General features: G+C 37.6%; 1 protein-coding gene across 1 annotated transcript; it reads right to left on the bottom strand.

The window, feature by feature from the left end:
- Nucleotides 1-12059: 12059 nt before the first annotated feature.
- Nucleotides 12060-13706, bottom strand: LOC140009950 (protein ASPARTIC PROTEASE IN GUARD CELL 1-like). The gene is made up of 4 exons (XM_072056299.1): nucleotides 13367-13706; nucleotides 13134-13235; nucleotides 12901-12995; nucleotides 12060-12137 (listed from the first exon to the last, which is right to left on the bottom strand). Exons 1-4 carry the CDS (start codon nucleotides 13704-13706, stop codon nucleotides 12060-12062), a joined length of 615 nt encoding a protein of 204 aa, XP_071912400.1.
- Nucleotides 13707-13982: the final 276 nt, after the last annotated feature.

The following is a 13982-nucleotide window of genomic DNA, read 5'->3' on the forward strand; positions in this document are numbered from 1 at the left end:
TAGAGGGGAATAAAACATTTTGGGGTGAGCTAGAAGCTCAGCGAGTAACCAGTAAAATCAGTTATCAAATCAGTTTCACAATCGTTCATTTCAACAATGTCGTAAATCAAATGATAAGTCTAGAAACAATTACAACGTTTACAAAACATTAAATATGGAGTATCAATAATTCAAGAAACATTTACAATGGAAAGCGATAGTAACATTCATGAAAAGGATACGTTCGTTCTCCTGTCATTTCATTGCATTTTTGGTTTCATTCGTGCATTCATTCACCCCGTCCCTGGCTTTTGGCCAGGCTCCACCAACCTACAAGGTAATACTCGAGTATACCGAAACGTTCACCCAAGTTCCTAGTCGCCCGACCGAGTCCGCTTCTGGCTCGAGACGACCGGTAACAAGGGGCAATGGCCAGTTCAGCCCAAAAGGCTTATATTCATGCGCAAGTAGCATTTAATCATTAATCATTGAAAATTTCATATTTCTTTAGGTCGAGTTCGATAAAGTACACACTCGCCTAGAAAACTCGTTTTAACAATCATTGAAAGCAAAATCAATAATAACAAGACGCTAATATGCAAGCACGCATGATATGTAAGAAAACAGTTCCAAAAGTAACTTTGAAAACAGTTCAAAAGTAGATAATGCAGGAAAGCGGTTCAAAAGTAAATTTGGAAACAGTTTGAGGTCACTCACCTCAATGGCTCAGAAATCATCCATCAAATAACATTGCCTTGCTCAAACCCAAGTCTTAGATCACAAACTCAATGCAATCAAGTCCTTTCAAAGTTCGGACAGCACTTCCCCTGAATTTGCTTACTTTTCCAGCCATCATGGCTTCATTATCCTCAGCCAGTCCCAAAGGTACACACACAACAACAAGTTCATCCAATAGCCATTCAGCAAGCTCCAAGTAGTACTAGTACAAGTCCAGCTAGGGAAAAGTCCGGAGATGAAAGTTAAGCTCAAAACCAGAAAAATAGTTTTGACGTCATTTTGCGGTAATGGTACCAAAAGCACTACGATAGTCGGATGAAGGTGCAAGACACACTGATTCGAAGCTAAGAGATAGGGCTACAACAATGTAGAAGGCGACTCAGTCCAAATCCTAGCACAACTAGGTCAAAAAGGCAGAATACCAAACCAGAACCGTAATTGCAGGTTTACAAATTACACTATGCTGTAATCAGTACAACTCAGTCTAAACAGGTCCAAATGCATAAATTCCAAAGGCATATGGTAGCTAGGACATCAAGTTACATTTCATCAGAAGACACCAATATCCAAATCCAAAGCAATTCCAGTCAAAACAGACGATTACAATCGCAGTTCGCACATTCTGATCACCCAGAACAGCAACAGTAAAAATGACATATCTCACTCTACACTACTCCAAATTACCTGAAATTTTACAGGTATCTCAAACACATCAATACCTACAACTTTAATGTTTTAAGAAAAGGTCAATTCGTCCTCTAACCATATGATCCAAAACCGGACAGAAAAGGGGGTTATGAAACCCTAACTTTTCACAATTCAATCCAAACCCAAAATTGGTTGCAATTTCCTATCATTTACATCCACTAGAGTCATAACCCCTTATTACCAACCATCATAAACAACCACAACATCATGATCACATTAAACCAGAAAATTTCTCAAAAAAATAAAAACTTCACCAATTCATCCCAAAGCAAGAAATAAACCACAATTTCCAACACTATAGCCACCATTAGGCACAAATTGAACATCATTAGGTGTAAGAGGAAGTGTAAACATCACTTACTTAGTAAACAAGAGAGAGGAAGTTGTATACCACCTTAGCTTCTCCAAAAAACTTCACCAAAACACTCACTAGCACCTAATGGAAGGCTTTTATGGAATAGAAACTAGTTTAGGCAAGTGGTTTGGAAGATTGAGCTAAATGGAAGCTTGAAAATTGGAGAAATCTTCTTCCTTCTTGAGCTCTCAAGAGTCGGCCACCAAGGAGTGAAAAATGGTGATTTTTGAGGTAAATTTTAAGATATATAACCAATGGGTCAAAAGTCAAAAACATGAATAGTGTTCCATAAAGTCCACCCAATGATATTGTGACACTTGTCACTCTATTCAATGCCTTTCTATCCTTTAAGTCTCTCTCACATCAATCAAATCACCTCCTCTTCTTATCTCTTAACACCCGATAAATTTCACTCAGTATCCGGAACTTAATCTTATTGGCCGAATTTTTCCGAACTTTTCGCACTAGTAGGTCCCACGTCCATTATCTATTCTTAATTTCTCAAAAACTCTCAAATACTAGAAAAATCATTTGAAAACGATATTTGCTCATAAACTTTATCTGGGGAATTTTTCTAATCAAGAAAATGTAGAAAAGGCGGGCGATTAAATAAAATAAACCCTAGAAAATTAGAAAATTTCCGGGTTCTCAAACTCGTTTTTTTTCGGGGCGTCACAATCTCCCCTCCTTAAAAGAATGTCGTCCTCGACATTCCCTCTTGTACCAATCAAGTCAAGACATCCCGCAAAAATCTCTCAAGAGTCAATTCAAACCCGCAGTCCGGCATCCTAAACTTCAAGTCTAGGATACACTACAGAGATCTGAAGCCTAAGCTCTGATACCAATTGTCACGACCCCATTTTCCCCTAAGGCGAACCAGAGGGGTCAACGGGCCGCCTGCCCAGCTCTCGCCGGGACTCAGTCGATCACTACAGTCCTCAAACAAATACAAGATAAAATCTCCAATATAAATCAAATATTCCAACATTTACATATCAAAAGCGACAACGCTTCCACTGCGCCACTCTGATCCTTGGTCGCAATTATGATACAGGAGGAAGTCCAAAACTTGACTATTACACATCCAATCAATTCTAAACGTTCAATACAATCCCAATATGAATGATTACACAAAAGGAAATCCAAATTCAATCCATACATGAAATAATCCATGAATAAACGCTACAAGCCCTTCCTTCGCCTTGAGCCCTGTGGAGGGGAATAAAACATTTTGGGGTGAGCTAGAAGCTCAGCGAGTAACCAGTAAAATCAGTTATCAAATCAGTTTCACAATCGTTCATTTCAATAATGTCGTAAATCAAATGATAAGTCTAGAAACAATTACATCGTTTACAAAACATTAAATATGGAGTATCAATAATTCAAGAAACATTTACAATGGAAAGCGATAGTAACATTCGTGAAAAGGATACGTTCGTTCTCCTGTCATTTCATTGCATTTTTGGTTTCATTCGTGCATTCATTCACCCCGTCCCTGGCTTTTGGCCAGGCTCCACCAACCTACAAGGTGATACTCGAATATACCGAAACGTTCACCCAAGTTCCTAGTCGCCCGACCGAGTCCGCTTCTGGCTCGAGACGACCGGTAACAAGGGGCAATGGCCAGTTCAGCCCAAAAGGCTTACATTCATGCGCAAGTAGCATTTAATCATTAATCATTGAAAATTTCATATTTCTTTAGGTCGAGTTCGATAAAGTACACACTCGCCTAGAAAACTCGTTTTAACAATCATTGAAAGCAAAATCAATAATAACAAGACGCTAATATGCAAGCACGCATGATATGTAAGAAAACAGTTCCAAAAGTAACTTTGAAAACAGTTCAAAAGTAGATAATGCAGGAAAGCGGTTCAAAAGTAAATTTGGAAACAGTTTGAGGTCACTCACCTCAATGGCTCAGAAATCATCCATCAAATAACATTGCCTTGCTCAAACCCAAGTCTTAGATCACAAACTCAATGCAATCAAGTCCTTTCAAAGTTCGGACAGCACTTCCCCTGAATTTGCTTACTTTTCCAGCCATCATGGCTTCATTATCCTCAGCCAGTCCCAAAGGTACACACACAACAACAAGTTCATCCAATAGCCATTCAGCAAGCTCCAAGTAGTACTAGTACAAGTCCAGCTAGGGAAAAGTCCGGAGATGAAAGTTAAGCTCAAAACCAGAAAAATAGTTTTGACGTCATTTTGCGGTAATGGTACCAAAAGCACTACGATAGTCGGATGAAGGTGCAAGACACACTGATTCGAAGCTAAGAGATAGGGCTACAACAATGTAGAAGGCGACTCAGTCCAAATCCTAGCACAACTAGGTCAAAAAGGCAGAATACCAAACCAGAACCGTAATTGCAGGTTTACAAATTACACTATGCTGTAATCAGTACAACTCAGTCTAAACAGGTCCAAATGCAGAAATTCCAAAGGCATATGGTAGCTAGGACATCAAGTTACATTTCATCAGAAGACACCAACATCCAAATCCAAAGCAATTCCAGTCAAAACAGACGATTACAATCGCAGTTCGCACATTCTGATCACCCAGAACAGCAACAGTAAAAATGACATATCTCACTCTACACTACTCCAAATTACCTGAAATTTTACAGGTATCTCAAACAAATCAATACCTACAACTTTCATGTTTTAAGAAAAGGTCAATTAGGCCTCTAACCATATGATCCAAAACCGGACAGAAAAGGGGGTTATGAAACCCTAACTTTTCACAATTCAATCCAAACCCAAAATTGGTTGCAATTTCCTATCATTTACATCCACTAGAGTCATAACCCCTTATTACCAACCATCATAAACAACCACAACATCATGATCACATTAAACCAGAAAATTCCTCAAAAAAATAAAAACTTCACCAATTCATCCCAAACCAAGAAATAAACCACAATTTCCAACACTATAGCCACCATTAGGCACAAATTGAACATCATTAGGTGTAAGAGGAAGTGTAAACATCACTTACTTAGTAAACAAGAGAGAGGAAGTTGTATACCACCTTAGCTTCTCCAAAAAACTTCACCAAAACACTCACTAGCACCTAATGGAAGGCTTTTATGGAATAGAAACTAGTTTAGGCAAGTGGTTTGGAAGATTGAGCTAAATGGAAGCTTGAAAATTGGAGAAATCTTCTTCCTTCTTGAGCTCTCAAGAGTCGGCCACCAAGGAGTGAAAAATGGTGATTTTTTAGGTAAATTTTAAGATATATAACCAATGGGTCAAAAGTCAAAAACATGAATAGTGTTCCATAAAGTCCACCCAATGATATTGTGACACTTGTCACTCTATTCAATGCCTTTCTATCATTTAAGTCTCTCTCACATCAATCAAATCACCTCCTCTTCTTATCTCTTAACACCCGATAAATTTCACTCAGTATCCGGAACTTAATCTTATTGGCCGAATTTTTCCGAACTTTTCGCACTAGTAGGTCCCACGTCCATTATCTATTCTTAATTTCTCAAAAACTCTCAAATACTAGAAAAATCATTTGAAAACGATATTTGCTCATAAACGTTATCTGGGGAATTTTTCTAATCAAGAAAATGTAGAAAAGGCGGGCGATTAAATAAAATAAACCCTAGAAAATTAGAAAATTTCCGGGTTCTCAAACTCATTTTTTTTCGGGGCGTCACAATCTTTGACTGCTCTAAATTGCCTGGAGCAGTGCTGATTCATGTTAGCCTTTGGAGCAAAACCATTTAACAGTGGAGAAGAAAGGAAAAAAAGGAAAAAAAAGATAAAAGAAAACGAAAAAGAAGAAAATGAGAGAAGAGGAAAAGAAAAAGAATTAGGAAGAGAATGTTCTCTCTCTACATTCCGGACGGTTGCAGGGGCTTTTCTCCACTTTATTTGAGAGTACCTTCGGAACAAAATGGTAGACTGTTAATCTCTTAAACCATTTTCAGGAGGCTCACGCATAATTTTTACACGTATACATCACTTGCAGGTGGCACCATCAGTTATAAGTTAATATTCATGGCAATTTGACTAATGAGGGGCTTTGTAAACATTTAAGTATGCTACAGCATTTGCGAGAAAAACAAGAATTACTGCAGTCTAGACATTTGTTGAATAATAAAAAAAAAGATGTCAGACTTGCATATCTTTGTCAATTCAGGCTATCAGATCCAGAATGTATATGTTGGGAACACTGATTTTGTTCATGAAGTTTAACATTTGACGCACACTTGAGAGATGAAGTCTACTACATTTAAGGCAAACTACTTATCCCATCCTTCCGTTACGGGTTCAGCTTGGAAGGAATCAAATCACACTGCGACTACAAGTGTATTAATCATTCCACAAAGCTCTACAGTCAATTCCTTGAAAAGTAAGTTGCTTAGTTTCTAAATCAAATGCCATGTAGAAATATTATTGGAGATTAATCCCAATAAAATTAATTTATATCCTAGCTATGAAGCATCCACCACATTAAAGCATACCTTACCAGAATATTGTTGAAAGATGTTCTCGTAGTCCAGTTCAACTGTTGACTCAGTAGCAAAATGAAATGGTACGGTAGGAACCCCAATGAAATCTGTGTAGAGATTTCCCCTGTAACAAAGCTTAGTTACATATGTCCCATGGTAGTCCGCTCTCTCAAGTTAATCTCCAACCAAGTCTACAATCTCTTTTTGTAATTTCCACTATGCCATTGGCTGAAGAGCACTATAACTTGCACCAGTATCAAAAGCTGCACCACTTTTATGATTTGATATTTTCAGTTGTTCATTGTCAATGTCAAGCATCTTACCTCCAAAACTTATGCCTTCTAGGTCTGCATAGTATTTGAGGCCATCAATCTGAAAAGGAGTTGAATCTCCTCCAGTGGCTAAATTCTTTCCAAAGATTAGTATATTTTTATCATAGATAGAATCACCGAATTTTTCAATACAATAAGAAAATTCACCAGATCCCAATTGTGATAGTAAAGAATGTTTTGCTATCCCAAGTTCAAGCAGTCCATTGTAGTAATTGGCTGTTGTTTCTGCTTCATATGAGCATCCAAGAACTACATCGTTGATAAGTGATCCTTTGTTGTGGGAGGACTTAAAAATAAAACTCTCTGACGCAAGTATCCCTCTTGAAAATCCTGTTCCATGTTGCATATAATATTTGCATGATTTTTTGTCACAAAAGAACTGAGTGGCATTGTTACAATATTCATGACAGTCTGCTAAATTTGAAAAAGTTGAGGACCCTGCAGTATTATAGGGTGGATCCAATGAATATTAACCATCACCACCCACTAGATTATCGTAATGGACCCAAAATAGGCTGCTACCAGTGTCAAAAGCTACAGTTTGTTGGACAGGTGGTTCGCTCATTTCAAAACATGCAAGAAACAAGGAAACTTTACGTCGCGTTGCTAAACTTGCTTGGAAATCACTCTGATCAGTGAATCCTTCGGCTTGCATCGACAAAAAGTTTAATCGAGCCAACGAAATCTCCATATCTCTATCCACTTGATCTTCAAGTTTGGCGGTCTGATCGAAATACAGAGAGCCAACAACATTATGATAAATTTGTTTTGTCACTGTCTTGTTGGATATGGGGCTGTTTAGTATTGTACTTAGAAATAGGCAGGTAATGGTAAAAGTTAAGGCAAGAGAAAAGGCTTGAAAACGTCGCATATCCCCTCTAACAGCATATATCAAAGGTTTCAAAGAAAAACGAAGCAAAAGGAGGGAACAATTCGATGTGCATTGTGATATAATATCCAACTATCAATATCTATATCTATATGTATTGCAGAAGGGGTTTCTAGCAGAGACTCTCTCAATAGCTTCTAAACTTCTCATTCTTTTGTCTAGATTTTTGTATTAATTTTAATACATAAAAAGTAGTGGGTTGTAGCCAACCTTATCACCAATCAAATTTAAATTCAAAATATTTCCACTATCTCTTAACTCATCCTACAACCACTCCTACAAATCCTCTAATCATCATCCCCCGTTTCCTTCCACATTCCCTTCCGAATTTCCCGTTCCAATTAAGAGTCCACTCCAATTAATGTATTGCAGAAGGCGTTTTTAGCAGAGACCCTCTCAATGGCTTCAAAACTTCTCATTCTTTTTTCTAAATTTTTGAATTTATTTTAATACATAAAAAGTAGTGGGTTATAACCAACCTTATCATCAATTAAATTTAAATTTAAAATATTCCCATTATCTCTTAATTCATCCTACAACCACTCCTACAAATCCTCTAATCATCATCTCACGTTTTCCCCCACATTTCTCCCACGTTTCCCACTCCAATTAAGTGTACTCCAATTTAAGAATTCCACCCCAATTAAAACTCCTCCAAACATAGCTTCCTCCTTCAATTATCTTGCATGCTCATTCGTATTTTTTGGTAAACCAAAATAAGAATCTATTATCACTTTCATCTTTCTTGTGGTGTCAATCCAATTCTGTGTCATCCCATGAATCAAATGAACCCTAACAAGTCCGAATACATGCCACGTATATCCGAACTGGTGATTAATCGAAATAGCAATACTACTTTATGAGTCTCTAATCTCTTTCAGTCTTCTCTTGCGGGATTTATTACTTGTTTGTGTCATCACTGTCGGATCACCCTCTCAATGTCATCTTTATCACCACCATTTTTAGTTAGGGTTTTAAATGAAGTCCCGATTTTGTCACAAATAATGCTTATCCATGCATATTTTCGTGGTCAACTAGAGCTTGATAACTGTGTTATGGGTCCTAAGAATCGTCTCATGAATTTTACATCCCTCTCAAGCCAGCTTTAAATAAGGTCTGTAGTGAAGATATATTGAAAGTTTTACCAGTCAATGGTGGTAGCCGGCGTTTGTGGCGCAAGTGGCAGCACGTCCTTTTTTCAGCTGTGTCTATAAGAGAAGATCAGGCATGACTAAACATGAACATGGTCATGGGGATTTGCTTTGTCCCTACACAATATTGCATGGGGTATCAACAGCATCTTTGACTGCTCTAAATTGCCTGGAGCAGTGCTGATTCATGTTAGCCTTTGGAGCAAAACCATTTAACAGTGGAGAAGAAGGGAAAAAAGGAAAGAAAAGATAAAAGAAAAAGAAAAAGAAGAAAATGAGAGAAGTGGAAAAAAAAAAGAATTAGGAAGAGAATGTTCTCTCGCTACATTCCGGACGGTTGCAAGGGCTTTTCCCCACTTTATTTGAGAGTACCTTCGGAACAAAATTGTAGACTGTTAATCTCATAAACCATTTTCAGGAGGCTCACGCATAATTTTTACACGTATACATCACTTGCAGGTGGCACAATCAGTTATAAGTTAATATTCATGGCAATTTGAAAAATGAGGGGCTTTGTAAACATTTAAGTATGCCACAGCATTTGCGAGAAAAACTTGAATTACTGCAGTCCAGACATTTGTTGAATAATAAAATAAAAGATGTCAAACTTTCATATCTTTGTCAATTCAGGCTATCAGATCCAGAATGTATATGTTAGGAACACTGATTTTGTTCTTGAAGTTCAACATTTGACGCACACTTGAGAGATGAAGTCTACTACATGTAAGGCAAACTACTTACCCATCCTTCCATTACGGGTTCAGCTTGGAAGGAATCAAATCACACTGCGAATACAAGTGTATTAATCATTCCACAAAGCTCTACAGTCAATTCCTTGAAAAGTAAGTTGCTTAGTTTCCAAATCAAATGCCATGTAGAAATATTATTGGAGATTAATCCCAATAAAATTAAATTTATATCCCAACTATGAAGCGTCCACCACATTAAAGCATACCTTACCAGAATATTGTTGAAATATGTTCTCGTAGTCCAGTTCCACTGTTGAATCATTCGCAAAAAGAAACGGTACAGTAGGAACCCCAATGAAATCTGTGTAGAGATTTCCCCTGTAACAAAGCTTAGTTACATATGTCCCATGGTAGTCCGCTCTCTCAAGTGAATCTCCAACCAAGTCTACAATCTCTTTTTGTAATTTCCACTATGCCATTGGCTGAAGAGCACTAGAACTTGCACCAGAATCAAAAGCTGCACCACCTTTATGATTTGACATTTTCAGTTGTTCATTGTCAATGTCAAGCATCTTACCTCCAAAACTTATGCCTTCTAGGTCTGCATAGTATTTGAAACCATCAATCTGAAAAGGAGTTGAATCTCCTCCAGTGGCTAAATTCTTTCCAACGATTAGTATATTTTTATCATAGCTAGAATCAACTAATTTTTCAATACAATAAGAAAATTCACCAGATCCCAATTGTGATTGTAAAGATTGTTTTGCGATCCCAAGTTCAAGCGGTCCATTGTAGTTATTGGCTGTTGTTTCTGCTTCATGTGAGCATCCAAGAACTACATCGTTGATATGTGATCCTTTATTGTGGGAGGACTTAAAAATAAATCTCTCAGACGCAAGTATCCCTCTTGAAAATCCAGTTCTATATTGCATATAATATTTGCATGATTTTTTGTCACAAAAGCACTGAGTGACATTGTAACAATATTCATGACAGTCTGCTAAATTTGAAAAAGTTGAGGACCCTGCAGAATTATAGGGTGGATCCAATGAATATTCACCATCACCACCCATTGGATTATCGCAATAGACCTAAAATAGGCTGCTACCAGTGTCAAAAGCAACAGTTTGTTGGACAGGTGGTTCGCTCATTTCAAAACATGAAAGAAACAAGGAAACTTTACGTCGCGTTGCTAAACTTGCTTGGAAATCGCTCTGATCAGTGAATCCTTCGGCTTGCATCGACAAAAAGTTTAACCGAGCCAACGAAATCTCCATATCTCTATCCACTAGATCTTCAAGTTTGGCGGTCTGATCGAAATACGGAGAGCCAACAACATTATGATAAATTTGTTTTGTCACTGTCCTGTTGGATGTGGGGCTGTTTAGTATTGTACTTGGAAATAGGCAGGTAATGGTAAAAGTTAAGGCAAGGGAAAAGGCTTGAAAACGTCGCATATCCCCTCTAACAGCATATATCAAAGGTTTCAAAGAAAAACGCAGAAAAAGGAGGGAACAATTCGATGTGCATTGTGATATAATATCCAACTATCAATATCTATATCTATATGTATTGCGGAAGGGGTTTTAGCAGAGACTCTCTCAATGACTTCTAAACTTCTCATTCTTTTTTCTAGATTTTTGTATTAATTTTAATACATAAAAAGTAGTGGGTTGTAACCAACCTTACCACCACTCAAATTTAAATTTAAAATATTCTCACTGTCTCTTAACTCATCCTACAACCACTCCTACAAATCCTCTAATCATCATCCCACGTTTCCCTCCACATTCCCTCCCGCGTTTCCCACTCCAATTAATAGTCCACTCCAATTAATGTATTGCAGAAGGCGTTTTTAGCAGAGACCCTCTCAATGGTTTTTAAATTTCTCGTTCTTTTTTCTAGATTTTTGTATTTTTTTTAATACATAAAAAGTAGTGGGTTATAACCAACCTTATCATCAATTAAATTTAAATTTAAAATATTCCCACTATCTCTTAACTCATCCGACAACCCCTCCTACAAATCCTCTAATCATCATCTCACGTTTCCCCCCACATTTCCTCCCGTGTTTCCCACTCCAATTAAGAGTCCTCCATTTTAAGAATTCCACCCCAATTAAAACTCCTCCAAACATAGCTTCCACCTTCATTTCTCTTGCATGCTCATTCGTATTTTTTAGTAAGCCAAAATAAGAATCTATTATCACTTTCATCTTTCTTGTGGTGTCAATCCAATTCTGTGTCATCCCATGAATCAAATGAACCCTAACAAGTCCGAATACATGCCACGTATATCCAAACTGGTGATTAATCGAAATAACAATACTACTTTATGAGTCTCTAATCTCTTTCAGTCTTCTCTTGCGGGATTTATTACTTGTTTGTGTCATCACTGTCGGATCACCCTCTCAGTGTCATCTTCATCACCACCATTTTTAGTTAGGGTTTTAAATGAAGTCCCGATTTTGCCGCAAATAATGCTTATCCATGCATATTTTCGTGGTCAACTAGTGCTTGATAACTGTGTTATGGGTCCTAAGGATCATCTCATCAATTTTACATCCCTCTCAAGCTAGCTTTAAATAAGGTCTGTAGTGAAGATATGTTGGAAGTTTCACCAGTCAATGGTGGTAGCGGTAGTGGCCGGCGTTTGTGGCGCAAATGGCAGCACGTCCTATTTTCAGCTGTGCCTATTAGAGAAGATCCGGCAAGACTAAACAAGAACATGGTCATGGGGATTTGCTTTGTCCCTACACAATATTGCATGGGGTATAAGCAGCATCTTTGACAGCTCTAAATTGCCTGGAGCAATGCTGATTCTTGTTAGCCTTTGGAGCAAAACCATTTAACAGTGGAGAGGAAGGGAAAAAAAGGAAAGAAAAGATAAAAGAAAAAGAAAAAGAAGAAAAGGAGAGTAGAGGAAAAGAAAAAGAATTAGGAAGAGAATGTTCTCTCTCTACATTCCGGACGGTTGCAGGGGCTTTTCCCTACTTTATTTGAGAGTACCTTCGGAACAAAATTGTAGACTGTTAATCTCGAAAACCATTTTCAGGAGGCTCACGCATAATTTTTTCACGTATACATCACTTGCAGGTGGCACAATCAGTTATAAGTTAATATTCATGGCAATTTGAGAAATGAGGGGCTTCGTAAACATTTAAGTATGCCGCAGCATTTGCGAGAAAAACATGAATTACTGCAGTCTAGACATTTGTTGAATAATAAAAAAAAAAGATGTCAGACTTTCATATCTTTGTCAATTCAGGCTATCAGATCCAGAATGTATATGTTGGGAACACTGATTTTGTTCATGAAGTTCAACATTTGACGCACACTTGAGTGATGAAGTCTACTACATGTAAGGCAAACTACTTATCCCATCCTTCCATTACGGGTTCAGCTTGGAAGGAATCAAATCACACTGCGAATACAAGTGTATTAATCATTCCACAAAACTCTACAGTCAATTCCTTGAAAAGTAAGTTGCTTAGTTTCCAAATCAAATGCCATGTAGAAATATTATTGGAGATTAATCCCAGTAAAATTAAATTTATATCCCAGCTATGAAGCGTCCACCACATTAAAGCATACCTTACCAGAATATTGTTTAAAAATGTTCTCGGAGTCCAGTTCCACTGTTGAATCATTAGAAAAATGAAATGGTACAGTAGGAACCCCAATGAAATCTGTGTAGAGATTTCCCATGTAACAAAGCTTAGTTACATATGTCCCATGGTAGTCCGCTCTCTCAAGTGAATCTCCAACCAAGTCTACAATCTCTTTTTGTAATTTCCACTATGCCATTGGCTGAAGAGCACTAGAACTTGCACCAGAATCAAAAGCTGCACCACCCTTATGATTTGACATTTTCAGTTGTTCATTGTCAATGTCAAGCATCTTACCTCCAAAACTTATGCCTTCTAGGTCTGCATAGTATTTGAACCATCAATCTGAAAAGGAGTTGAATCTCCTCCAGTGGCTAAATTCTTTCCAACGATTAGTATATTTTTATCATAGCTAGAATCAACTAATTTTTCAATACAATAAGAAAATTCACCAGATCCCAATTGTGATTGTAAAGAATGTTTTGCTCTCCCAAGTTCAAGCAGTCCATTGTAGTTATTGGCTGCTGTTTCTGCTTCATGTGAGCATCCAAGAACTACATCGTTGATATGTGATCCTTTATTGTGGGAGGACTTAAAAATAAATCTCTCAGACGCAAGTATCCCTCTTGAAAATCCAGTTCCATATTGCATATAATATTTGCATGATTTTTTGTCACAAAAGCACTGAGTGACATTGTAACAATATTCATGACAGTCTGCTAAATTTGAAAAAGTTGAGGACCCTGCAGAATTATAGGGTGGATCCAATGAATATTCACCATCACCACCCATTGGATTATCGCAATGGACCTAAAATAGGCTGCTACCAGTGTCAAAAGCAACAGTTTGTTGGACAGGTGGTTCGCTCATTTCAAAACATGCAAGAAACAAGGAAACTTTACGTCGCGTTGCTAAACTTGCTTGGAAATCACTCTGATCAGTGAATCCTTCGGCTTGCATCGACAAAAAGTTTAACCGAGCCAACGAAATCTCCATATCTCTATCCACTAGATCTTCAAGTTTGGCGGTCTGATCGAAATACGGTGAGCCAACAACATTATGATAAAT

This window comes from Coffea arabica, chromosome 6e (genome assembly GCF_036785885.1).
Source record: "Coffea arabica cultivar ET-39 chromosome 6e, Coffea Arabica ET-39 HiFi, whole genome shotgun sequence".
Taxonomy (NCBI): domain Eukaryota; kingdom Viridiplantae; phylum Streptophyta; class Magnoliopsida; order Gentianales; family Rubiaceae; genus Coffea; species Coffea arabica.

What these genes read in the sequence shown, in the direction of transcription:
- LOC140009950 (XM_072056299.1), bottom strand. Translation starts at nt 13,706, where the DNA reads ATGGGTGGTGATGGTGAATATTCATTGGATCCACCCTATAATTCTGCA. An exon ending in ACAATCACAATTGGGATCTG is followed by an intron (nt 13,236 to 13,366) that starts GTGAATTTTCTT and finishes AATACTATGCAG; the next exon opens with ACCTAGAAGGCATAAGTTTT. An exon ending in TTAAACAATATTCTGGTAAG is followed by an intron (nt 12,138 to 12,900) that starts GTATGCTTTAAT and finishes TTTGCTCCAAAG; the next exon opens with GCTAACAAGAATCAGCATTG.